This window comes from Heterocephalus glaber, unplaced genomic scaffold (genome assembly GCF_053883595.1).
Source record: "Heterocephalus glaber isolate CG9 unplaced genomic scaffold, H.glaber_assembly_v1.0 deba00001538, whole genome shotgun sequence".
Lineage (NCBI taxonomy): Eukaryota > Metazoa > Chordata > Mammalia > Rodentia > Bathyergidae > Heterocephalus > Heterocephalus glaber.
In genome coordinates, this window is record NW_028258333.1 from 8,559,364 (window position 1) to 8,585,183 (window position 25,820).

General features: G+C 33.7%; 1 protein-coding gene across 14 annotated transcripts in view; it reads right to left on the reverse strand.

Annotated features, from left to right (window-relative positions):
- Positions 1–25,820, reverse strand: part of Cdh18 (cadherin 18) — a 924,665-nt gene that overhangs the window by 73,359 nt on the left and 825,486 nt on the right. For all 14 annotated transcript variants that reach the window (XM_087189262.1, XM_087189255.1, XM_087189253.1 and 11 more), the window contains one exon: positions 16,994–17,181. In XM_087189262.1, coding sequence (XP_087045388.1) covers positions 16,994–17,181 — 188 coding nt within the window. The remainder of the gene's footprint in view (positions 1–16,993; positions 17,182–25,820) is intronic.

A 25,820-nucleotide genomic window follows, 5' to 3' on the forward strand; every position in this document is an offset into this window, starting at 1 on the left:
AACCTGAGGAACTTTTCTTGGAATTCTCTTTAATGATAAATCCAATGATAAATATTCTTAAGTGTAAGAGAGAGAAAGCCTTGGTGGGGGGTGGGGAGATAATGCAACCACACATGCACATGTGGAGCTAAGACTGGCATGTTCCCAAGACATAGGAAAGGTGCTTGGTGTCAGAAGGATCTGGAGGAAGCCAGGACTATATGTCCCCTGCTTTTTATGTGGAAAGAACAACTCAGCCTCCAGAAGTGTGATCCACGTCTCTCATTTCATGCTACTCAGTTGTAATTTGGTACCACGTAGCTAGAAAGCAGTGTATATTCATTTGGTTTATTTTTTAAATGCAGTAAAAATTCCCTTCTTTTGAACTGTGTCAGAAGTTTCACACAGCATAGGAATTATTTGCTCTTTCAGATTTGATAAATTGCCCTATGGAATCATAGGGTCTGATGGTTTTAGAGAGGTGGTGGGTCATGAAATCTTTTTCCTGTACTGAAATAAGTTCATATGAATTTACTATTTACTTAAAGTTTCTCTCATTAATTTTTCCAAAAATACTTCTATATAATACCTATTTTGTAGAATTAAGAAAATATTATGTAAACACTTTTTTTTCATTTTGTCTGTTTATTTTCTGTTAATCCATTCATTTTTATTAAGAAGATCTTTTAAAGGTTATTATTCTTTTATCTGTCTACATAATCAGGATTTTAAAATTTATTATATACATGTTTTCTAAAATTTGTCACTATTATTTTGTTTTATTTTAGTTATCTATTTAATTTATCTAACTGTATAGACTTTGTGCAGTATCTAGAAGTATGAGTATTTTTTTTCAAATGTACTTAATTTTTATCAAATTGTATTAGCCATTCTCCTGTTGCTAAGGCACAATACCCAACAGCTACAATTTAAAGACAGACAGGTTTAACTTGGCTTACAGCTTCTATGGGTTAAATCTATGATCAACTGGCTCCCAGGCAGAAATGGCCTGGCAGAAGAACATGGCAGAGGATAGATACTCACTCTATGATAGCCAGAAAGTAGAGAAAGAGAGAGGAGTTAGGAGAAGAACCCACCCTTCCTGGACACAACCCAATGATCTATTTCCTTCAGCTAGGCCTCAGCTCTGAACAATACATTCAGCTATGAATTCACCAATGGAAGAATGCACTGAAACCTAGAAGGTATGCTCAAAAATGTGAGTAATGTTTAAATTTTTAAAAATCACAGTAAGAGACACATTGACATTTATCCTCCTTGGAATACTACCTTGGCTTCAGACACATTTATTCTATTGCTCTTGTCATGTCCTGAAGCAATTCTGGAAGACCTTTTTTGTGTCTTTATGAGATGTGCTCAGAAATTCAGTGAATGCTACTGCCGACTGTCATCCAAAGGACAGGCAGGGCTGTGAAGGGGTTAATGTGTCCCCAGACACAGTGTTCACTCAATTTGGCACTATGTGACTTCTGGTTTTTCTCCAAAGTAAAACTGACCATGAATGGTGAACATTTTGTATTGATTTAGGACACTGAGACAACTATTTGTTGTTTCGGAGCTTCTGTCATTTCTAGGTTGAATAAGATATTTTGTATTCTGAATTTTTCCCCATAAATTTGAAGTTGTTTCTGTATGACAGCATTTCATCTGCACAGCTTTGTCTTTGGGGACTTGGTTATGAAAAATATTACATTTAATTAGTTTTACTAAATATTGCATAGACTCACAAAAAGAAAAAGTTATATTTTAAGACTATAGACATGATTTTACATCAATTCCTTATTAATTATATTATTGAATTATTTATGTTTTAAAAATCTTTTCTGTCATAGACTGAAATTGATGAAATATAGTCTCTTTTTACAACTCTTTTTCTAGAAAAATCTCTTGATGTAAAGCACAATTACTGTTTTATAAATATCCTGTTTAATATTTGACAGATAATTTACTTTTATAGTATTTTAATAGTGAACTTCTGGGCTTAGGATTTATTTGAATGTGTTGTTTTATCTCTTTGTGATTTTGGTTAGGATTTCATTATGATGGACATTAAAATTTTATGTTTTTATTTGTATTTATACTTCCTCTTCTTTAATCTTAATTTCTTTATTTTAGATATTGCTAGTTTTGTTACATGAAATTCTCCTCATAATTACCTTTAAAGGTTTATATTTTTGTTCTTGTGACGAGGTCTATTCATATAAATCTAATTAATATCCTTAATCTGTATTTAAGTCACTAGCAAATATTGATAGCATATATCATTTTGCAAATAAAATACTACAGAATATTTTAATCTTACTTCCATTACATATTAGTAATATTATTTTTTTAATTTTTTACTTTTGTATTACTAAGCATGCTAGTATAACTAATATGGATTTCTTTTACTGACTTCTATCCCTTCATTCTTTGAAAATAACAATAACACAATGAATTTATTTCAGTTAAAACCTTATTTCCATAATTATAAGTGGTACTATTTCAGGTACATATTTATTCTACCTTCTGATCTAGCTCTTTGATCCTGATGGGAGTTACAGCTAGTGCTCCTACTTGTCATTTCCTTTAGTATCCACAAATAGTTCTTGGGGAGATGATGTATTTCTCAAGACAATGTTCCATGTTTTTTCATCTTCAAAATTGTCTATAACCGCCCTACTTTAAAAACAATACAGCTGAATATGAAATCCTTGCCTCAAATTATTAAATATAAAGTAGTTGTTTTTCCAATATAAACTTTGGATGTTTCACTTGATCTTAGCCAAAAGGCCGAGAACCGATTGGATGTTTCAAAATAATCTCACATGAAAAGATTTTCCTAATCTCTCACTTTTGAAAAATTGGTCCTCTTCTATATCTGAGTTTATAACAGTTTTACTAACCTATACTATTAACAGTTGATATCATACATTATAGTGGTATTTCATGTCTACCATATTTTCCTCAAGAGAAAGAATTTATCTCATTTATCTTCATAGTCCGTGTATCTGAAATAATTACTACTACAAGGAGCATGATCAATAGCTTTCCTTCAGCCTCAATTATAGCTCTATCTAGAGCTGAGGAAATGATATTGAATGGAAGGATAAAAAATTCAATATTATTTCAAATATATGAATATCCTAAACAATGAACATTGATTAACTCATTTAATCATTATGACCTCTCTGTAAGGTCTATTTGCCCCAGTTTTGTATATGTTGGTAATCAAGGAACATAGGGAGGGATTAAGAAAATTCCCAAAGGCAATAGCCTGTAAGTGATACTCTTGAGGTTCAATCTCAATTGGTAAACTGTAGAGACTGTGTCCTTACATGCTTGACTATGCTGCTGAAACCTAATTAACAAAATAAGTACTGTGATATAATATTCCAGTTTGATGAACAGTGACAAATATATATTGCATGGCATCTAAGGTCTTCATTAATAAAAGCTACCTTAATGCATCATTTTTCCAAGCATTCACTATTACATTAATAAGATCACTAAATGTACCTACCAGATCTCTGAGTATCTTTGTAATTTATTTAAGTCAGACTCAGAGAGGTAAGCAACTAAACTACTATTTGAGCAAAAGCCTTTCTATTCATTGTTCCTGCTTGAACTGCTTCTCCTGACATAATTTTAACTTCCGCAGGCAAATGGGCTTCTATTCCTTTTCTTTAGTTGCTGCTCAATTTCCTAATTCGTATAGCTCACTGTCAAGGAAATGACTTCGGTTTTTATCTCAGATTTTACTTTCTAAATTTCACCCTATTACTTTTAGTAATTATGTTTACATATCACTTCACTTTCTTACTTATAAAATACTACTTTTACCTCTTTAATATTAATTTATTTCATATTACCATAGCCAGTTATCAGTTTTCACATCAGTCATTTCCCAGGCAGCTCTACGTATTTAGGACTTTTTAATTGTTTCTCATTAATTACTTCTACTATTCCTTAAATCTTTCTATAGAATTATATAAATATCATAATTAAAATGATACTGAAAAATGTTTACCAAGCTGCTCTATGACTCAATTCTTTTTGGAGTTAAAGAGAACTGAAGTTCCTTTCTCCTAAATTAAAAGAGATTCCTTATGTTTTGTCCTTTATCAACATTTCTTTGCTGTATCATCATAAAGATTTCTGTATTGGGGTGGGGGATACTGACAAGTTTGCTATCAACATTTTTCTACATAAACACACAATTTCAATCATGAAAATCATGGCCAAATTCTAGAAGAGTGGCTAACATTATTCCTTTTTTCTTTAAAACATGTATTTTAAATAATGAAATTTTGTCAAAACACAAGGAATTGGGATAAATTTAAATGATGTTTTTCTAGCTCAACCTTCTTATTATGAAACAGATTTTGGTACTTGTCAGAACTCTTTTCAGGAGGCTGGAAATTCTAAAGAGATCAGAACACATGCATAACCTTTCTTGCTACAGATTTTTATGTGCAGAAGAGTTAACACTAATTCATTGTGTATCATTCCCGGGATTTTGATACAAATAATATAATACTTTTGCTTATGTCCATTGAATATGAGAAATAAATGCAAAGATCTTCATTTTAAGTACTATAAAATAGTATTTATAAAGTTTATTTCTAAATGATGGTTTGTATAAAGGATGCATATATTATATTATATAATTATCGACATGCCCATAAATATTCCTCTTCTTATGGATATAATGGATGTAAATAATTAAATGAACCCACATGTATCAATGATCACCAATGGCCATGAGCGTGTAGTCAAAACACATCAGGAGGTTTCATGAGATCATTACTTTCCCAATAGAGCACTCATTTTTAGTGTAGGAATATATGCACTCAAAATAATCAGGATTCAATTCAAGGTTAAATGATATATCTATCCAGCCTTGTGATCATGCCAGTAGATGGAATAGTAGATAAAAATTTGCTCAATAGCAGTGCTCTGACAAACGTCATTAGAAATATAGTCATTAATGTCATTGAATCTTGAACTCTTTCTTCTGTAGTCTTTAGATAATCAGAATAACCCTTCAGATGCTAGAACCTTAGAAGTATAAAAACAGAAGCATGAATGAGTTTTTTTTTGATAAAAATATTTAATGTGTAGATTTTACAGTGTATTAGAATTAGAATATTAATTCTACGACATATGAAACAAAAATTTGTTCACATATTTGTGAAGCAAAAGTATATGGGAATGCTGTAGTTATTTAACAATGTTTAACTTGATTCTGAAGAGAAAAACAGCTTTCTGTTGACAGGAAAAGAAGGAAGTAGGTCAACAAGAAACAGGAGAGCATCTGGATGCAATAAAATGTGCACATGGCATTTCATCTCATCCAGTTCCTGGGTTAAATGAATCTCATGAAAGAAATGGAAAGCAAAATTACCACAAGGACTGGTCTTGAAGACATAACTCAAGCCTGGAACAGATAGAGAAAGGTAGGTGGAAAAGGAGGTATTTTGGTAATAGTGTAATTATGAGCCAGACATGGCTTTGAGAACCATTCCCTGCATATTTTATCTCTTTTTTATGATCACCTCACAAAGTACTGAAAAAAAAAGAAAATTGAAGCTTCAAAGACTTGAAATATGCTAAGTGCCAAGGTCAAAATTTATGCTTTTTTTAAAAATAAAGATTATGTATTCTATAATCATTGTTGATTTAAATGACAAAATTAATTTTGGGGGCTTAAATTACTAAGTATTGTATAAAAAGTTGAATCCAAGCAAGTAAAAGGAAAGTGACAAATGGCATTTGCTAACAATGGGTAGAATAAGTAGGATTAAAGCCTTGAGATAAAAAGATGATGTTTAAAATAAATGTTCTACAGAATGTGAATTGATCTTGGGGTCATAAGAAGAAATATTGCAAGAAAAGCACATTCCTAGCGACAGAGGGGGATGTCAGAGGAAGGAGCACATCAACTTGAATTTATCCTTACCTTTTTTTCCACCTTTCCACCCAGTCAGGCTCCATTAAACAATGAATGAAAGTTATCAAAGTGTATTTACAATGTACCACCTCCTGCATCAGTGAACTGGACTTGGCAATTTTCCAATGAAGGAACGATATGGACAGGAATGTGCATAACGTTATGGAAATGATTTATATAGCAGTGCTAATTTTGATCTTGGAAGAGATTCGCTTTTCTGCCTTGGTGACTAAGGTGAGCTTCCTTAGAGATTAAACAAGGAATAGGCTTATATAAGGTCTATAATATACACTTCTTGTTTCTGTAACTCTCAAAGGCTAAAACACACCAAAATATAGAGATTAATTCCCAAATTGCAATTATTTCTAAAATAAAACATACAGGAATGAAACAACTTTGAAATTGATAATCTGAAGGATCTAAAATTTATATGAATGCAAAAATAATTCAACTCAGATTTTAAAAAACCAGTCTATATTAAAATAATCCAGGAAGAAATGATGAAAGATAATTTGAATTGATCATCAAGGTTCTCAGGATATCATCACTATGGTTTACCAGATTGATACAATTTTCATCTTGAAAATGCCAACTGTGCATGTACAAATAGAATGAAAGTAAATACATCCATCTCCACACATGATTTGATCCTGTTTTACAGTTAAAAGCAACCACCAAGGGAGGTAATATTTCTTCATTGTCTTCAATTCCCGTACTTTATTTTCCCCCATTAAGTTTATTGGTACATTTTAGGTATAAAATACAGTTACATGCATCATTGGGAACTTCTACCATTACATGAGTATCTTCGTCCTTATTTTTTTTCCCCTTCCCTTTCCCTCCCTTCACCCCCTCCACCCTTCCCTATTTGCAAAGACTTTGTTTCAGTTTTTTTCCTTTTCTCATATATTTTCTTTCCCTTTTTTCCTTTACACTACCCCTCCGACTTCCCCTGCTCCTTTAGACCTTTTCTTCCTGTTACACAATATCAATTATACATTTTTAAAATTAGAATATCAAGATCTAGGAGACATTACCACAGATTTTACAGAATTTCAAAGGGTATAGAAAGCATATTACAAAAATCTTTTTTGAAATAAATTTGACAACTTCTAAGAAGTAGAAGAAAAATTAATGAAATTAACTGGAGGAAATATAAAATGTGAATAGCACCTATTAAAGAAAGTATATTCCTATCTTGAAAAACTAAATATATGACAACAGCAGGCTCATATACATTTTTCCCCATTCCTAGCCCTCCCTTCATCCCCTCCACCCTTCCCTATTTACAAAGACTTTATTTCCATTTTTTCCAGTTCTCAACATTTTTCCTTTCCTTTTTTTTCTTTTCCCCTGCCTCTCCCACTACCCCTACCCCTTTGGACATTTTCTTCGTATTTTGAATTATCGATTATTCATTCTAAACATTGGTACATTTTAGGTATACAATATAATGACATTCATCGTTGCAAATTTGCACCTTTACATAATCTCTTGTTTCTTATTTTTCACCCTTGCCCAGCCCTCCCTTCAACCCCTCCATTCCTCCCTATTTACAAAGATTTTGTTCCTATTTTTCCATTTTCTCATATTAATCCCATTCCCATCTCTCCTTTCCCCTAGCCTTCCCACTTCCTTCCCCTTTGCCCCTTTTCTTCCTATTTCACATTACCTACTATACATTTTAGTCCTTATTTACACTTCCAGTTCTCACATCAGAGAAACTGTTCGGTATTTATACATGTGTGTCCTATTTATTTCACTTAAGAGTATCGCCTCATTGTGCATCCATCTAGCTATAAATGTCTCTAATTTCTCATTTTTTATGGCTGAGTAGTACTCCATTTTATTAAAAAAAACCCCACATTTTCTTGGTCCAGTCTCCAGTTGATGGGCATTTGGGCTGTTTCAAAGTTTTAGCTATCACAAACTGTGCTGCTATGAACATAGGTGCACATATATCACTCTGGTATGATTCTTTTAATTCTTTGGGGAAGATCCCCAGCAGTGGAATAGTGGGGTCAAATGGGACTTCCAGTCCTAGGTCTTTGATGTATCTCTCCATACTGATTTCCACAGTGGTTGCACCAGTCTACACTCCCACCAGGAGTGGAGCAGGGTTCCTCTTTCCCCACAGCCCCATCAGCATTTGTTATTGGTTGATTTCATGATAGTAGCCATTCTTTCTGCTGTGAGGTGGAATTTCAACATTGTTTTCATTTGCATCTCTCGAATGACCAGTGATGTTGAACATTTTTTCATGCATTTATGTGCTATTTCTACTTCTTTGTCTGAGAAATGTCTGTTCATTTCAGATGTCCATTTTCTGATTGGGTCTTTAAACTTGGGAAGTCTGATTTTTTTAAGTTCTTTATAGATTTGAGATAGTAGACCTTTGTCTGAGGAAAAGCAAGTGAAGATTTTTTCCCACATTGTGGATTGTCTCTTCACACTGCTGGTGGTTTCTCTTGCTGCACTGAAGCTTTTTAATAAGAAGAGATCCCACTTGTTGATTGTTTGTGCTAGTTCATGGGCAACTGAGGTTTTGTTCGTAATATCTTTTCCTACACTGATGTCTTCAAGGGTTCTACCTAACCTCTGTTCCAACTGGCTCAGAGTTTCTATTTTAATATTTAGATCTTTAACTCATTTTGATTTTAGTTTAGTCCATGATGCGAAATATAGGCCTAGTTTTAATCTTTGGCAAGTTGAAGCCCAATTTTTCCAGCACCATTTATTAAAGAAGCTATCATTCCTCCAGTGAGGGTATTTGGCTCCTTTTTCAAAGAGAAGATGGCTGAGTGTGTCTGGCATTATTTCTGCATCTTCTAATCTGTTCTACTGGTCCTCAGGTCTGTTTGTTTGCCAGTACCATGCTGTTATTATCACAGTAGTTTTGTAGTATAGTTGCAGGTTCTGGATTATGATACCCCCTGCCATGTCTCTGTTACCTAGAATTGCTTTTGCTATTCTGGGTCTCTTCTTATTCCAAATGAATTTTTGGATTATTTTCTCAAGGTCCATGAACTATGCTGCTGAGATATGAATTGAGATTGCATTGAATCTATATAGCAGTTTTGGAAGTATGGCCATTTTCACTATGTTGATCCTTCCTACCCAGGAGCAGGGGATATCTGTCCATTTTCTGATATCATCTTCAATCTCTCTTTTCAGAGTGCTATAGTTTTCAGAGAAGAGGTCTTTGATTTCTTTCATTAGGTTGATTGCTAGTTATTTCAGTTTTTTGGATGCTATTGTGAAAGCAATTGTTTGCCCTATTTCTCTCTCAGTGAGTCTGTCATTTGTGTAGAGGAAAGCTATTGATTTTTGTGTGTTGACCTTGTAACTAGCTACTTGACTGAATGTAGTTATTAAGTCTAGAAGACTTTTGGTGGAGTTCTTGGGGTCTTCTATATAGAGTATCATGTCATCTGCAAAGAATGACAATTTGACTTCTTCATTTCCTATCTTTATTCCTTTTATTTCTCTTGTGTAATTGTAATGGCTAATATTTCCAAAACTATATTGAACAAAAGTGGTGATAGTGGACATCCTTGTCTTGTTCCTGATTTTAGCATGAAGGATTTCAGTTTTTGAGCATTTAATATATTGGCTGTTGGTTTTTCATAGATAGCTTCTATCAGTTTGAGGTAGATACCATCTATTCCAATATTCTGTAGGGTTTTTTTTTTATCATAAATGCATGTTGGATTTTGTCAAATGCTTTTTCTGCATCTATGGAGATAATCATATGGTTTTTGTCTTTGGCTCTATTGATGTAGTGTACTACATTGATTGATTTGCATATGTTGGACCATCCCTGCATCCCCGGGATGAATCCCACTTGATCAGGGTGTATGATCTTCTTGATGATGTTCTGCATTCTATTTGCCAGTATCTTATTAAGGATTTTTGCATCTATGTTCATTAGTGATATTGGCCTATAGTTCTCCTTTTCAGATGATGGGTCTTCTCTGCTTTTGGGATCAAGGTGATACTTGCTTCCAGGAATGAATTTGGGAGTATTGCTTCCCTTTCAATTTCATTGAAGAGTTTAAACAGTAGTGGCAGTATTTCCTCTCTAAATGTCTTATAGAATTCAGCAGTGAAGCCATCAGGGCCCAGGCTTTTCTTTTTTGGTAAGTTTTTAATTACATTTTCAATTTCATTGGTTGATGTTGGGTTGTTCAGAATTTTTAGGTCTTCTTCGTTCAACTTTGGTAATTTATATGTATCTAGGAATCTGTCCATTTCTTCTGTGTTTTCCTTTTTATTGGTGTATAGGTTCTGGAAGTAGGTATTGATGATGCTGTGGATTTCTGCTGGGTCTGTTGCAATTTCACCCTTTTAATTCCTAATTGTATGGATTTTGGCCTTTTCTTTCTTTTTCTGATAAGGTTGGCTAAGGGTTTGTCAATTTTGTTGATTCTTTCAAAGAACCAACTCTTGGCTTCATTAACTTTTTGTATTGTTCTCTTAGTCTCCATTGCATTGATTTCTCCTCTGATCTTTATAATTTCCTCCCTTGTATGAGCTTTGAGGTTGTCCTGCTGTTCTTTTTCTAGAAGCTTGAGGTTCAGCATCACATTGTTTAATTGGACTCATTCTGTTTTCCTAATATGTGTATTCACTGCTATGAATTTCCCTCCTAAAACCACTTTCATCATCCCATAGATTCTGATATGTTGTATTGTCATTGTCATTTAATTGAAGGAACTGTCTGATTTCTTCTTTAATTTCCTCTGTGACCCATTGGCTATCCAGAAGTGTGTTGTTCAATTTCCATGTGTTTATGAAATTTTTCAAGTTTCTTTTGCTGTGGATCTCCAATTTCATCGCACCATGGTCTGATAATGTACAGGGGACAACTTCAATTCCTTTGCACTTACTTAAACATGTTCTATGTGTGAGTATGTGGTCTATTTTGGAGAATGGCCCATGTGTAGCTGAGAAGAATGTGTATTCTGATTTTGTGGGGTGGAAGACTCTGTAAACATCTGTTAAGTTCATTTGTTCAAGAGTTCAATTGAGTTCTAGTATTCCATTACTTATTTTTTGTCTAGTTGATCTATCTATTTGTGACAGTGGGGTGCTGAGGTCCCCCACTACAATTGTATTAGTGCATGTATGAGTTTTCATGTCCTGTTAGTATTTGTTTTATATAGTTGGGTGCCCTAGTGTTTGATGCATAGATATTTATCATTGTCATCCTTTCCTGTTGAATTCTTCCCTTTACAAGGATGTAGTGTCCTTCTTCATCTCTCTTAATCAGTGTTGGTTTGAAATCTAATTGATCTGCAAAGAGGATACCTACTCCTGCTTTTTTTCAGGTTCCCATCACATGGAGTATTGTTTTCCACCCTTTAACTTTCAGTCTATGAGTTTCCTTTTGAATTAAGTGTGTTTCTTGTATGTAGCATATTGTTGGATTTTGCTTCTTGACCCATTCTGCCAGTCAATTTCTTTTGATTGGTGAATTGAGACCATTAACGTTCATGGTTATAACTGAAACATGTTGACTTATCATTGCCATGACTTTTACTTTTTGTTGGGTTCTCCCCCTTTTCATTTAATTTCTTGTCATACCAGATGGGTTCATTCTGCTTTGCTTCCTGGGGTTGTGATCCTCAATATCTGTTCCTAGGATATTGTGTAAAATTCTTTGGAGTGCTGGTTTGGAATTCATGAAGTTCCTAAGGTGCTCTTTGTCATGAAAGTATCTTATTTCTCCATCAATTTTGAAAGATAGTTTTGCAGGGTACCTCAATCTATGTTGGAGGCTGTTTTCTTTCAGGGCTTAGAATATGTCACTCCAAGCTCTTCTTGCTTTGATGGTCTGTGTGGAGAAGTCTGCTGTGATTCTGATGGGCTTTCCTTTGTATGTGATTTGTTTCTTTTCTCTAACTGCTTGTAGAACTTTGTTCTTCTGTTGAGTTTCTGGAATCTTAACAATTATATGCCTATGTGTAGATTTTTTTTTTGATCAAGGCTATTTGGAGTCCTATATGCCTCATTTATCTGTATGTCAAGTTCTTTTCCCTGCTTGGGAAGTTTTCTGACATTACTTCTGCAAAAATTTTTTTATGTCATCTGTACTCTCTCTTGTTTCTTCATTGACTTTGATCAATCTTATGTTATTCTTCTTTGTATTGTCTAGCAGCTGCTGGATTGACTTCTCATGTTCCCTTATAATTTTGAAATAATTTTTATTTTCCTGGTCATTAATTGCAATCTTGGCTTCTATATCTGAAATTCTGTCCTTACATTGGCTCATTCTGCTATGTAGACATTCAGTGGATTTTTCATCTCCTGGAAATCTATTTGCACCTGTTTTATGGTTTCTATTTGTTTCCTATGTTGGGATTCCATCATGTTTTCAGCTCCTCTCTAGATTTCTTAATCATATGTTGCACTAGGAACACAATTTCTCCTGTTATCTGAGAAATTATTTCTGATTTCATTGTTTCCAGATCCCCTTTTGTTGCCAGTTCAGTGGGTCCAGGTGGTTGAGTATCAGAGCGTTTCATCTCATTTCCCCTTGGGGTTGCTGTAGGTCATCTGGAAATCTGGTTTTGAGACTTATTTTCATGTTTTCTCATTTTGATTATGGGGGCAGGGGGGTGCTGTTGAAGTCTGTGTGGCTCACCACCTCTGAGCTGTGAGAGGTGGGCCAAGGGCCAGGAGTTGTGGTAGGAATGGTGGTGCAAAAGCCCCTTCCTCTGGGCTGGGAGCGGCAGGACTTTTGGAGGCCCAGAAGTCCCTTACTCTGGACCAGGAGCAGTGGAATTGTGGCTCAGAAGCCCCTAACTCTGGGCAGGAATTCTTTAAATGCTGAGAACTTGATTAGCTCCATTACAGTGGTCTGGTGGTCCAGTGTCCTCTATGTCTTTGTAGTGTGGAACCAGGTGGCTGTACAGAGCAGAGGACGAAGGAGCAGGGTGGGGGGGGGGATCCAGTGGCTTGCTGCCAGGTTGTGGGCTGATTTGGTGTTTTCAGCATGACTGGTGACCTCAGGACCATGTCCACAGACCTCCCTTATTGCAGCAAGCTGATTTGGTGTTTTCAGAGTGACTCAGGCTCATGTACATTTTAACTGATAAATTATATCAAACAATTAAAGTAGAAAAAAGAAGGAACACTTCTCCCCTCATTTTAAGAACTCAATGTTGTGCTAATCCTAAAACTGGATAAAGATAATAGAGGAAAAATGTATGAACATAGATAGAAATTTGTTTAACAAAATGAACTACTAGAAGTCAGATCTGGCAGTATGTAGAAAGTGGTTTTGTTATAGGGATGGCAGTGTTGGTTCAGCATTGGAAGATCCACCCCCAAAAGTCATCATTTAAACAGAGGAAAGGAAAAAGCCATATGATCCTGTCACTAGTTGGAAAAAAAGTATTAGACTAAATTCTACAGCTGTTCATGGTAAAAGCTATCAGAAGACTAGAAGTAGAACAGAACCTTCTCAACAAATTAAAGACATGTACTCCATACTTCCAGCGAGAATGCCTGATATGAATGGAGAAGATACAATGCTTTCTCCTTAAGGTGGGGAACAAGGGCAGATATGCTTACTCTTAATCTGTCCATTAAACTTTGAAACCTAGGCCCCATCAAAATAGTCTGGCAATAAAATGACAGAATTAGGATAGGATTGGCAAGGTAGAAGTAAAATCTTTATATGCAGATGAAATGATCATCTACAGAGAAAATACTAAAAAATCTCTAGGAGCTCCTAGAACTTGTATTTGAAATTAGCAGGATTAGAAAACACAAGGTATACATAAAAATCCAAGTCTATGTATACTTACTATAAACTAAATTGGACATTGAAATTTAAAAGTTATGTAGGAGTACAAAGGACCTAGAAAAGTTAAAAAAACAAAACAAAACAAAACAAAAACACTGTTGGAAGACATTTAGTACATAATTTTAAGACTTCTTCTAAAGCTACAGTAATCAAGGCAGTGTTGGCTTAAGGAAAGACATATGGATCATTTGAATAAAACAGAGAATCTAGAAATAGAACCACACATATATGGTCCACTGAGTTTTGAAAGATTATTTAACATTAGCATTTTATAGAACATAAACTCAATTCAAGAGCCAAGGAAGAGACAGTGTTTTCAGCAAACAGCACTAGAACACCTGTTATCTGTATATAAAAAATTAACCTCAACCCTTTATTTCCATACATGAAAATAATGTGAAGGGATCGATATATCTAAATAACAAAGCCTAAAAGTATAAGACATTAAGAAGAAATTATAAGGGAAAATGTTTATGAATTCAGGGTAGGCAAGAACTACCTAGTATACAAAAGACATGATGTATAAAAGAAAAAAATTGATAAATGAGATTCCATCAAAATTTAGAACTTTAAATGACATCATTAAAATGAAAAGTAGTCCTTAAACAGACCATATTTACAATGCATATAACCTATGACCAGGATGTATAAAGAATTCTTAAAGCTCATTAATAGACAACTCAATTAAAAAGTAGACATAAGAAGATGATAAATATCCAGTATAACAGAAGGAAATGTGTACAACACTAGAATCAGAAAAATACTCATCAGTACAGTAACAAGATTGAATTATACACTCTTTAGGGAGATGAAGTTAAAAGTTTTAAAAGCCTTGTCATGACTTTTTCTTTTTGTTGGATTCTCTCCCTTTACATTTAATTTGTCATGCCCAATGGATTCACTCTGCTGGGTTTCCTGGGGTTGTGATCCTCATTGTCCTTTCCTAGGGTATTATCTAAAATTTTTTGGAGTGCCGGTTTGATATTCATGAAGTTCCTGAGGTGCTCTTTATCATGAAAATATCTTATTTCTCCATCAGTTTTGAAAGATAGTTTTGCAGGGTACATCAATCTGGGTTGGAGGTTCTTTTCCTTTACAGCTTGAAATATATCACTCCAAGCTCTTTTTACCTTGAGAGTTTGCATTGAGAAATCTGCTGTGATTCTGATGGGCTTTCCTTTGTATGTGATTTGTTTCTTTTCTCTCACTGCTTGTAGAATTTTGTTCTTCTGTTGGGTTTCTTGAATTCTAACTATTATATGCCTATGTGTAGATTTTTTTTGATTAAGGCTAGCTGGAGTCCTATATGTCTCACTTATCTGTATGCCAAGTTCTTTCCCCCTCCTTGGGAAGTTTTCTGTCATCACTTCTGTGAACAGATTTTTTATGTCCTCTGCACTCTCTCCTCTTTCTTCATTGTCTCCAATCAGTCTTATGTTCTTTGCATCGTCTAGCAGCTGCTGGATTGATTTCTCATGTTCCTTTACAATTTTAAAGCAATATTTCTTTTCCTGGTCACTAATTGCAATCTTTTCTTTTATTTCTGAAATTCTATCCTCACATTGGTTCATTCTGCTGTGCAGACTTTCGATGGAATTTTTAATATCCTGGAAATCTGTTTGCATCTGTGTTATGGATTCCATTTGTTTCCTATGTTGGAATTCCATTATGCTCCTCAAATCCTCTATTTTTTATCTGTGTCCTGTCTAGATTTTTTAGTCATGTCTTGCACCATGAGCACAATCTTTGCTGTTATCTGTGTAATTATTTCTGATTTCATTTTTCCCAAATCCTCTTTTGTTGCCAGTTCAGAGAGTCAAGGTAGTTGAGTATCAGATTGTTCCACCTCATTTCCCTTTGGGCTTGCTGTAGGTGATCCAGAAGTCTATTTTTGATTCTTGTTTATGTGTCTTCTCATTTCCACAGAGGGGGGAGGGGTGCTTCTGGCACCCATGCGGCTCACCTTCTCTGCCCTAGGAGCTTGGGATGGCATTGGGGAGCTTCCTTCCAGGTGCTGGTGGTGTACTTTCTTGATGTTTCTCAAATTAGTACAATTTACAATAATGTCAATAAGAGCACTGCAATTTATTCAGTCTGTTATCGCAAACTCTAAAAATCTTTTGAAAGAACATAACTTTGTAGAAAACACAAATGATGAGTTAGATATATTAATATATACACATATTTGGAGAAAACTGGAAGAAAAATTTACTTAATATGAGAAGGCAGAACGAAAAAGAGGGAAATGAGTTAAATGGAAATTAGGATATCTGTAATACAAAGAGATACAGAGAAGAAAAAATAGAGGGAAACAATTTTTATATCAATAAAAAGACAAAATGTAAAATAGATGAAGGATAAGGATACAGAATAAATAGAGTCATAAATGGTGAAACTATGAAGAACAGATATTACAAAGGTATATGAAAGACATTTGTAACGTAACTCAGGAATCTTTAAGCTTCAAGTTTTACATACTTTAAAAAAGATAAGTGCTCTTTCCATTAAATTCTAAAATTAATAAAATATAAAGTAATATGATAATAAAATAATGAGGTTTAATACAAGAAGTTTGTTTATATCTTCAATTTTTACGTAAAGTTTTCAATGTGGTATGTTACCTAGTGTACTCCTCTTATCTCTGTCCCATCATACTCTTTAAAAAAACATGAAATTTTCATTACAGTCCTTTAAAAGATGTATAGATTTTTAAACCAGAACAACATATCTTTTAAAATATGATTTTCTATAAAATTAAACTATATTTGTGTAGCCCACTAGAATGATTTATAAATTATCAATTTTTTTCTAAGATTATTTATATAGTTGCATTTTAACTAATATCAGTAGCAGTGTTTAGTTTGCCTTCTATTGTTATTACTGAGTCATCAGAGATTTATCTTTATGATATGCAGTTCTTTGCATTTAAGGGAAATGCAATACACTACATCTTTGACTGTTGCAACTGGGATATTTCTGGAAGATTTGAGCAGTGATCTAATGTAAACACACATGAGGAGAAACGTATTCCCAGTATGTTCTACTTCAGATCATTCCATCTTAGCAAACCACATTTCCTGACAGAGGATATAAAGATTCAGACATAACCATAATTAAAATATAATTACATTTTAAAGAGAAAATATTTCGTTATTTTATATATGTGACAACATGGATTATTTATAGCCTCTTGAACCTTCATCCCTGCTAAGATTGGTGAGTTGTCATGAAAACAATGTTCTTTTTACCTTCTTTAAGGAAAGGATCCCTTCTCTGGTGTCTTTGTCGGTGGAGATGGAGAATATCCCAATGCCATCTCCATTTATGATAGAGTAAGTCATGTCAGCATTCGAGCCCGTGTCCGCATCATTTGCCTTGATTTTCCCAACTGCTGAACCAACTTGAGCTGACTCAGGAACATACAGTTGATAGTGCTCTGGAAAAGATTCCAAATTAAACCAATTTGATTCTATTTGATACCACAATAACCTTTTAAGAAAATATGGTAAATATTAAGACCACATAAGTGAATATCAGACTAAAAAATCAATAAAATGGATTCTTTTCAGACTTAAAAATATTAGTTTACTATTTATGAAATGAAATACTAGATTCATGTAAATTTAAAAATATATGATAATATGTTAATGAAAAATAATTTGTATACCTGAATTAAAATATTTTATTAGCAACACACATATAAATAACAGAAATATGAAATAAAATTTCTAGTCTTATATTAAATAAACAATGAATTAGGCATGTATATTCCTCAATACAGTAGGTGAGATTCAAATACAAAAATGTGGAAACTTGGAACTACACAGAAAAACTGAGTAGAACATGAAAACCTGCAAAAATATGTTAACATTTTGTGAATTGTTTTAAATTTAGTGAACTGTTTAGCCACAACAAAGACAATGAATATACTCATATGCATTCACCACTTATTTTCCACCAGCTTTTAGAACGGTTTTAATATGGCTTCACAATAGCCACAAACAAAATAAAGTTATTGAAATTAAAACAAAATCAACGAACGGGTTAAAGTATGAGAAGGTAAATAAAATAAATACATAAGTAGTTACATGTAGTGTAGGGAGACGGTGCCCTTAATTTTCGCAAAGTATTTCTTATAACCAACAACTGTAAAACTATTGATTCTGTAATTATCACTGTCCCTTATTCATAAATATTAAACATTTTGAAAGATTTCCTAATAATGAATGTTTATTGGAAATTTTATTATAAGCACTTATGAAGTGGTTATTAAAGAGCATAATAATCCTACTTAACAACTGTCTATTGACACTTTAGAAACACATTTATTAAAGTATTTTGTTATAGAAAACCCAAAAGAACATCTTAAATAACAAGAACTTTGAATTAAAAGGTAATTTGATGTAAGATTTCTAGCCAAAATTAAATTAATAGTAATTCAACATTGCACAAGGATAAGATTAGACTCTAAATTAATGAATGAACAGCTTCTATGAAAATAACTTTCCTCTGCTAACCTTTTGTTAGGCGTAGTGTGATACTAAAATTAAAGTACATGTATTGAGTTTTAGAGTATTCTTTTTCCCATTATGGTAAGAACACTTGATATGAGATTTAACTTCTTAACACGTTTCTACCCAAAATACTATATTGTTATTTATAATATTATTTACAATGTTATTTATAAAGTACAATATTGTTATTTATGAGTTTATACCTAAAATACAATATTGTTATTTTTATTTATTGTTATTTATATACAATATTGTTATTTATATTGCTGTTATTTATAATATTTTTATATATAATATTGTTCATGAGAACTATAAGATATATTATCTCTATCTGAAATTTAATACCTGTTGCTTAGAAAATTACCCGCCCTTTTCCAGTTCCTGGCAAGCATAATTCTCTTCTTTGAATCTACACATTTAATTATTAGATTACTAGTAGAATTGTGATCTTGCAGCATTGTACTTCCATGATTTCCTAAATTCACTCCAAATAATATTTACCATGTTAATTCATGTTGTTGAATATTGCAAGATTTCCTACTTTTAAAAGCCTAAATAATACGCTATTCTATCCAGTGACAATAGTTTTATATCCATTTGTTCAGTTTTGTACACTCAGTCATGATATTTGGGCTTTGGGGCTCTTTTGTGTTTCCATATATATTGTAAAATCTTTGGTTTCTATTACTGTAAAAACACAATTCATATTTTGACCTGGAATTCACTGAATTTGTCAAGAGAAAATGTAATGTAGACATGTTATAATAATCAGACAGATATCATTATATTTTGTGGTTAAAGTAACTGAAAATATTTCACCTAAGTAGGAGATCAAAGCAAGGATGCCCAATCTCATGCTTTCTCCAAAACCTAGACATAGCCAAAGTAATTAAAAAATAAAATAAACACAAAGCATACAAAATAGTGTTGAATTAAAATTGTTCATGTTTTCATATGATATTGTATCATATCCTATACCTTATATCGTATGACTCTAAGGACTAAAAGAACAAGATAAAATAATCCCTGCCTCAGAATGGAACTTTTTCTTAGCTCTTTTCCATAAATATTGGGGATATTACTTGACAAAAGTAAATTCCGAATCAAGTAAGAGAAGTACATGTTATTTTTTGGTATAATGATCGGTACCAACGTATTAAATCATGGACACAGCACTCTCTGCTGTTTTACCTTAACGGTTTTATTATGATAGATCTGTCATAGTGAAAAATTTCCACTCTTTTTGATATAGTTAACTAACGAGAAAATTATGAGAATCAATCTTTTATAGAAGTCAAATTTTCTAATCACAGTTGATTGGTGAAGGGTGAACAACTGGTTCACCATCCCTCCAAACGAGTGCTTTCCCCAGAAATGTGTGCACTGAAGCTGGGAATGAACTTTGATCTCTTCAGCAGCAAAACTGTGTACTGTTGGAAGGGGCTTCTGCCTAAGGCGATGTTTCCAAAATTAATGTTAAAAAAACAAATATAAGGGATAAAATCAGTGTCAGAGAAAAGTCTTACTGATTTACACTCACCTTGGAAATACCAAGATGGATATGAGAAGTTTTACATAACATAGGACACTTTTTTAAAAAACAAAAAGTAAAGACACATTGCAAATTCATCTATTACAAATCTTCTAAAATGTTTTGAGGTAGAGAGGCCAGAGCTACTCAGGTCACTGGATGCTATGGATATTAAGGTCCAAGTAAATCAGAATTTTAAACAAACATTTAGTTTCAATCCAAGAAAGATGCAAAATCTTTCTATTGGTGTGCATCCATTACGTTTTCAAAATCTATCTAAGAAATATTAAGAGAAAATAAATAAGAGAAACTGAAAACTTCAGTATCATCTTGGAAGACATTACCATGTATCTTTCAAAATCTGACAAAAATTAAGTAAGGATCTCTAGAGTTGAACTGATATACCAATAAATTTCAATTGATTTCCATGTATAGAATTCAAACAACTGCGCTATTTATTTACCTTCTTGCAAATAGCATCACTTATCTAAGTCAAGTACATACTGAAGAAATACTCAACAAGTTTCAAATATATGTTTGGAACCATGGAAATTACAGAAACATTTTTCAAAATACCTAGAGAGATCTTAATTTTCTTAAATAAAGGTATACACTTCATATTTTGATGGGTTAAAGAGCTTTTACTTTCTTAATTTTTCAGACAAATTATTAAGAAATTAAGCAAAATCTAATATACAGTGTATAGATTTGATTTATTGAAAATTTAAATAATAAATTTAAAGCAATGGCCCTTCTAATGTACTTTGCTATAAACAAAATCATATCAATATCAGTGTTTCCATTAGTGATGTTTTCTTTATCACTAATTTGACTTACCAAGCCAATTAAACAATTGTGTTGCTTGGTATCCTTATAGGAAATAATGCTACTTATTGAATTATTAGGACTGTTTGTACCAGGATTGTACAGCATGCTTTCAACCAGAGGTCTCAAGTTGGCTTTTGTTTCTGGATTACTTAAAATTTACAGTAATTTCAAGTTCCTGGGAAAGTTTTGTTAGACAATCAATTTTCTACTGTTTATTGTGGGATTTTTGGCATGTGGTTATTTTTCTTTTCCAACTCTATTATTTACTAGGGTGTTTCTAAAAATATAATTTATTCCATTTAGAATACAAAATCTTTAGAAACTTTCATTTGAGGTGTTTAATTTTATATGCATATGCTTTATGCAGAATACTAAGCTCAGAAACTTTTTTTGCATAACAACACATTATGCAGCAAGAAAACACACAGAACACTGTAAAGGCTAGAAAAGAAAATGTCAAGAAATTTAAAAAGCCAAATAATAGATTAGCCTCAGTGAAAGGGCTATTACTGAGAGCTCTACCTTTTGAGATATTTTTCTCTGAAAGAGAACAGGACATAACTTTAAGCTATGAGTAAAGATTAAAGACCTAGATTAGTTGACTTCCTCTCAGTGTGAGTTTACTGCTTTCCTAACACATTTCAGCCCAAATATTGGTATCACCTTGAATTGAGTAGTGGCTGTCTTCTTAGTTAACATGCACTATCCAGGCTCTATTCTCTCCTGCTACCGTCTTGATAGTGACAGACAGCTTGCTTTAGTCAGGACCTTCATTTGTCTTGATCCCTAAGAAACTAAGATTGTAGCTCAAAAGTGGAGACAGCAAAAAGCACTCTGCTAGCTCTAGATCCCTTTCTAACTCTCAAACACTTACTTAGATTATTTATTTTAAGGTAAAGTGATAATTAAAATAAACCTAGAATAATTCAGTTAATTTTTAAATGTCATGGGAGACTCACAGTAGGAAAAAAAAAAACAATTTAGAAGAACATTTTTGCAGTGTCATGGAGGAAGCCGTGATACTATTTTTGGTTGCAGGAATAGTGTAAGAAAATTGGCTCTTTCAGTTAGGAGAAGAGCATAAGAAACCACAAGCACAACTGTAAAAACACACCTGTTAGAGAAACAATTAGGCTACTATACCCACTTGATAATTCCTTACTAATTTTATGTAATTTGAATTGTATATAGATTTATGCATATCATGATGTCTTGGGAATGCAAGTGGTCATGATATTTCATGTTTCATTTTCTTTTCCTCTATACAGCTTACATTTCCTCACCATATAAATAGTGACTTCATGAGTTCCAATGCTTATAAATAAGTAAAAGAATAATTTACTACAAGCTCATTTTCCCATGGTGACACCATATTCTTCTGAATGCAGCATTATGTTTAGTATAACCAAACTACAAATATATTTTAAACAAGACAGTGTATAAGATTCTGGAAATGTGCTACTCCATTTCAAATCTCTAATTACATCGTCAGTGTGCCAGGCTTTATATGTGTCTGTCATTCTGCCCAGAAAGCTTTTAACTGAAGAAAGACAGAGCCCATTATTTACAGTGGGTTCACACAGAGTCTACATTTAATATTTTTTGTTGGGTAGACCAAGTTTTCACTGCAAACATATTCTTCTGCAATAACATTGCAATTAGACAAAATAATAAAACTAGGTATAAATCTCTGTAGAGTCTACATTCACATTCATCTATGTCAGTTATATTATCAATATTTCTGAAAATTGTAAACTTCTGTTAACTAAAATATCTTAATGGATTTATAAATTGACAATTATTTTAAAAAGAATGAAAAATAGAGAAAGATGAAATTTTTCAACAAACGTGTGGAGCTCATATTTTGTAATTTGACTTTTCAGTCAGTAAAGAGTTAAAATATTATGCATCTTAAAAATAGTGGTAAAATCAACTTAAGAATAAAGTATACAAGGTAGTGTTATTAATTTTAATAAAAGCTATATTCAGTTAGTCTGACATTATCATTAATTACATCTTAAAACATTTTTTGTTAATCTGCGCAGCAATTGAATATATGTATACAGTGTTATGTTTTGTTATATGTACACATTGTATACAAATAAAATGAGGGCATTTAGCATGTCCGTGAACTTGAATACTTTTCATTTCTCTCTGGTAAAAATATTTAAAATCCTCTTTTCTATCTTGAAATATTATGTATGATATTTTCAATCACATTCCCACTACTGAGCAATAGAAAAATAATTTATTGGTAAGGAATACAAAGTTAAAGTTAAATTGGAGGATTCAATTCTGATTTCTTATCTTAAATCTTTCATTTTTGATTGCCTCCTTCTATGAAATCATGGCACTATTTATAGTTATATGTATATGTGCATATTATGCTGTGATAAGACATACAAAAGTATACTGGCATTTGTAAAATGTAAAAATTTTTTATATTTTAAGGTTATTTTAACTCATTTATGGTTTTTGCCAAATGTACTTTGTAGAGCAAAGGCAATATGAAGGAAGAAGTTTCCATAACCTTGTTTCTAGCATCATGTCTTAACTTTCTTCATCACTGGAACAAAATACCACACACCCCCAACTTAAAGGAGGAGAAGCTTATTTTGGCTCATGGTTCAGTCCAAAATGGGCTGTTTCAAGGCAGAGCAGCATGGAAGAGGGGCTTGATGGAAAAAGAGCTACTGACTTCAGGGCAGCCGGGAAACAGAGTCCAGGGAGGAGATGGGAAGGGAGATATGCTCTTCAAGGTCACTCCCACAGTGACCTGCCACTTCTGCCCAGAACCCAAATCCCCAGAATCCAATCACCTTCCAAAAGACCCAACTGTGATCACATGAGCGTTTGTGTGTGAACATCTAGATATAAACAATAGCATTCTGTCCCAGACCCCCAAAAGGATCATGAGAATCTCTTTATGCAAAATGAATACAGTCCAACTCTAAGACCTGCCAAATCCCTGAGAGATCTAGCATTGCTGAAAAGTCCAAGTCCAATCTCCTCTGAGATACAAGGCAAACTAGCCATGAGCCTCTATAAAAATAAAAAATGAAGTAAAACACTACCATCATTTAAAAACACAGGATAAATATTTCCATTCCCAAAGGGAGGAACAGAGAGAAAGAAAGCAATCAAACAAAAGCAAGACAGAAAGCAATCAGGGAAAATTTTAAATCCTGTACCTCCATGTAGTGCACAAAGGGTAAGTTGTAGTGCGATATAAACTCCAAATGCATTGGGAGACCCCATTCCTAAGTCATTGCAAGGGGTTGTACTACTCATGATTTCTCTGTTGGACTAGATCTGCTCACTTCTTGTAACTTTCTTCAGATGTTCCACATTCCTGGCTTCTTCAACTTCCTGAGGTCTCCGTGACACTGTTGGTTTCACTCTTATAGCTTCATGTACAGTCCTCTCAGAAACATATGACCTGGCTTCCCATGCCCTCTTCTGAAATGTGCCTGGAAGCCTTCCTTACCCAATAACTCCAGCATTTTACATACTGGTAAAATCAGTACCATATGAATGATGTCAAGATCTGCTACCACATGGGTAGTAGCCAGGCCCCTTTGAATCCTGTCTACAGAGGCCTCTGATTGCCTGGATTGGTGAACACTATAGACCAAATTCATGGGACCATTATCCTAAGTAACCCTGCTCAAATATGGTCCCCCAGGTCTGCCTTCTAAAATGAAAGCGTTACAGCCTTGCACCCTGTTCAAAGAGAAGGTACAAAGAGAAAGTTCTTAAGCCTCATTTACACTTTCAGTTTTTCACACCAGAGAAACTATTCAGTATTTACATGTGTGTCCTATTTATTTCTCTTGAGAGTATGGCCTCAATGTGCATCCATTTATCTATAAATATCTCTAGTTTATCATTCTTTATGGATGAGTAGTACTCCATCTTATTAAAAAAACACACATCTTCTTTATCCATTCATCAATTGATGGAGATTTGGGCTGTTTTCAAGATTTAGCTATTACAAACTGGCTGCTATAAACATGTGTGTACATATATCTCTGTGGTACGATGCTTTTAATTCTTTTGGGAAGATACCCAGCAGGGGAATAGTTGTGTCAAATGAGGATCACAATGTATAATAGATAGTGGAAAATAGGAAGAAAAGGTCCAAATGGGAAAGGGAAGTGGGAGGGTTAGGGGAAAGCAAAGAAGGGAAAGGAAAATATATGAGAAAATAAAAAAATGGAAACAAAGTCTTTGTAAATAGGGAAGAGTGGAGGGGGTGAAGGGAGGGCAGGGGAATGGGGAAAAAATAAGAACCAAGATATATCATGCAAAGTTACAAATTCCCAATGATGAATGTCATCATATTGTATACCTAAAATGTACCAATAAACTTAATGAATTAAAAAAAAGAAGGGTCTTGCTGATTCCTGACATGCACTCAAACCATGTTTCCCATTGTCCTGATCCAAAGTACTTGGCTTCTTTTCAATGCTAATCTATTCACTCAGCCAACTCTCCTCTATTCCACCTTTGCAGGCACTTTATTTCTGGCAAAACAAAACTTTTTAAATGTCCTTTTCACTCCTGTTTCTCTCAGTAAATATTGTTAAAAACAGCAAACAATAACCATACTGCACTCTGAAGGATGGGCTCTCTTGAAATTTTCTCTACAAGATCAATTATTCCACTATCTTTAATTTCAGTCTCATGCACAGTCAGAGTATGTGAGCAAATAATAGACATATTTTCTGATACAGCATAACACACATGGCCTAGTATCCAACAGAGAGTCCTTGTTCCCAACTCAAACCTCTTGAGCCGTATCTTTGGTATCTGTCTTTTTATCAACATTCTAGTCTTCTGACTTTTTACCAGAATCTCCCACCAAGCTTGGTTTATAGCATTCTATGGTTCCTCTAGCTGGCATCTTGAAACCTTTTCAAACTCTTCCTGCAAGCCAGTACCAAGGCCCTCTAAACCACATGACAGTGGTCTCACTCCTGGCAACAAAATTTTTCTTCATCACTGTCCTCACCATAGGACAAAATATCTGATACCTGCAAATGTTTCAATTCATAGTCTGCTGGCTCCAAGGCAAGACAGTATAGCAAAGGGGCATGGTGTAAGAAGGACATTTACCTCATGGCAATTAGGAAGGGGAGGGTCAAGGGAGAAGCCAGAAAAGTAAATACACCCTTCCTGGTCATGCCCCAATGACCCCCA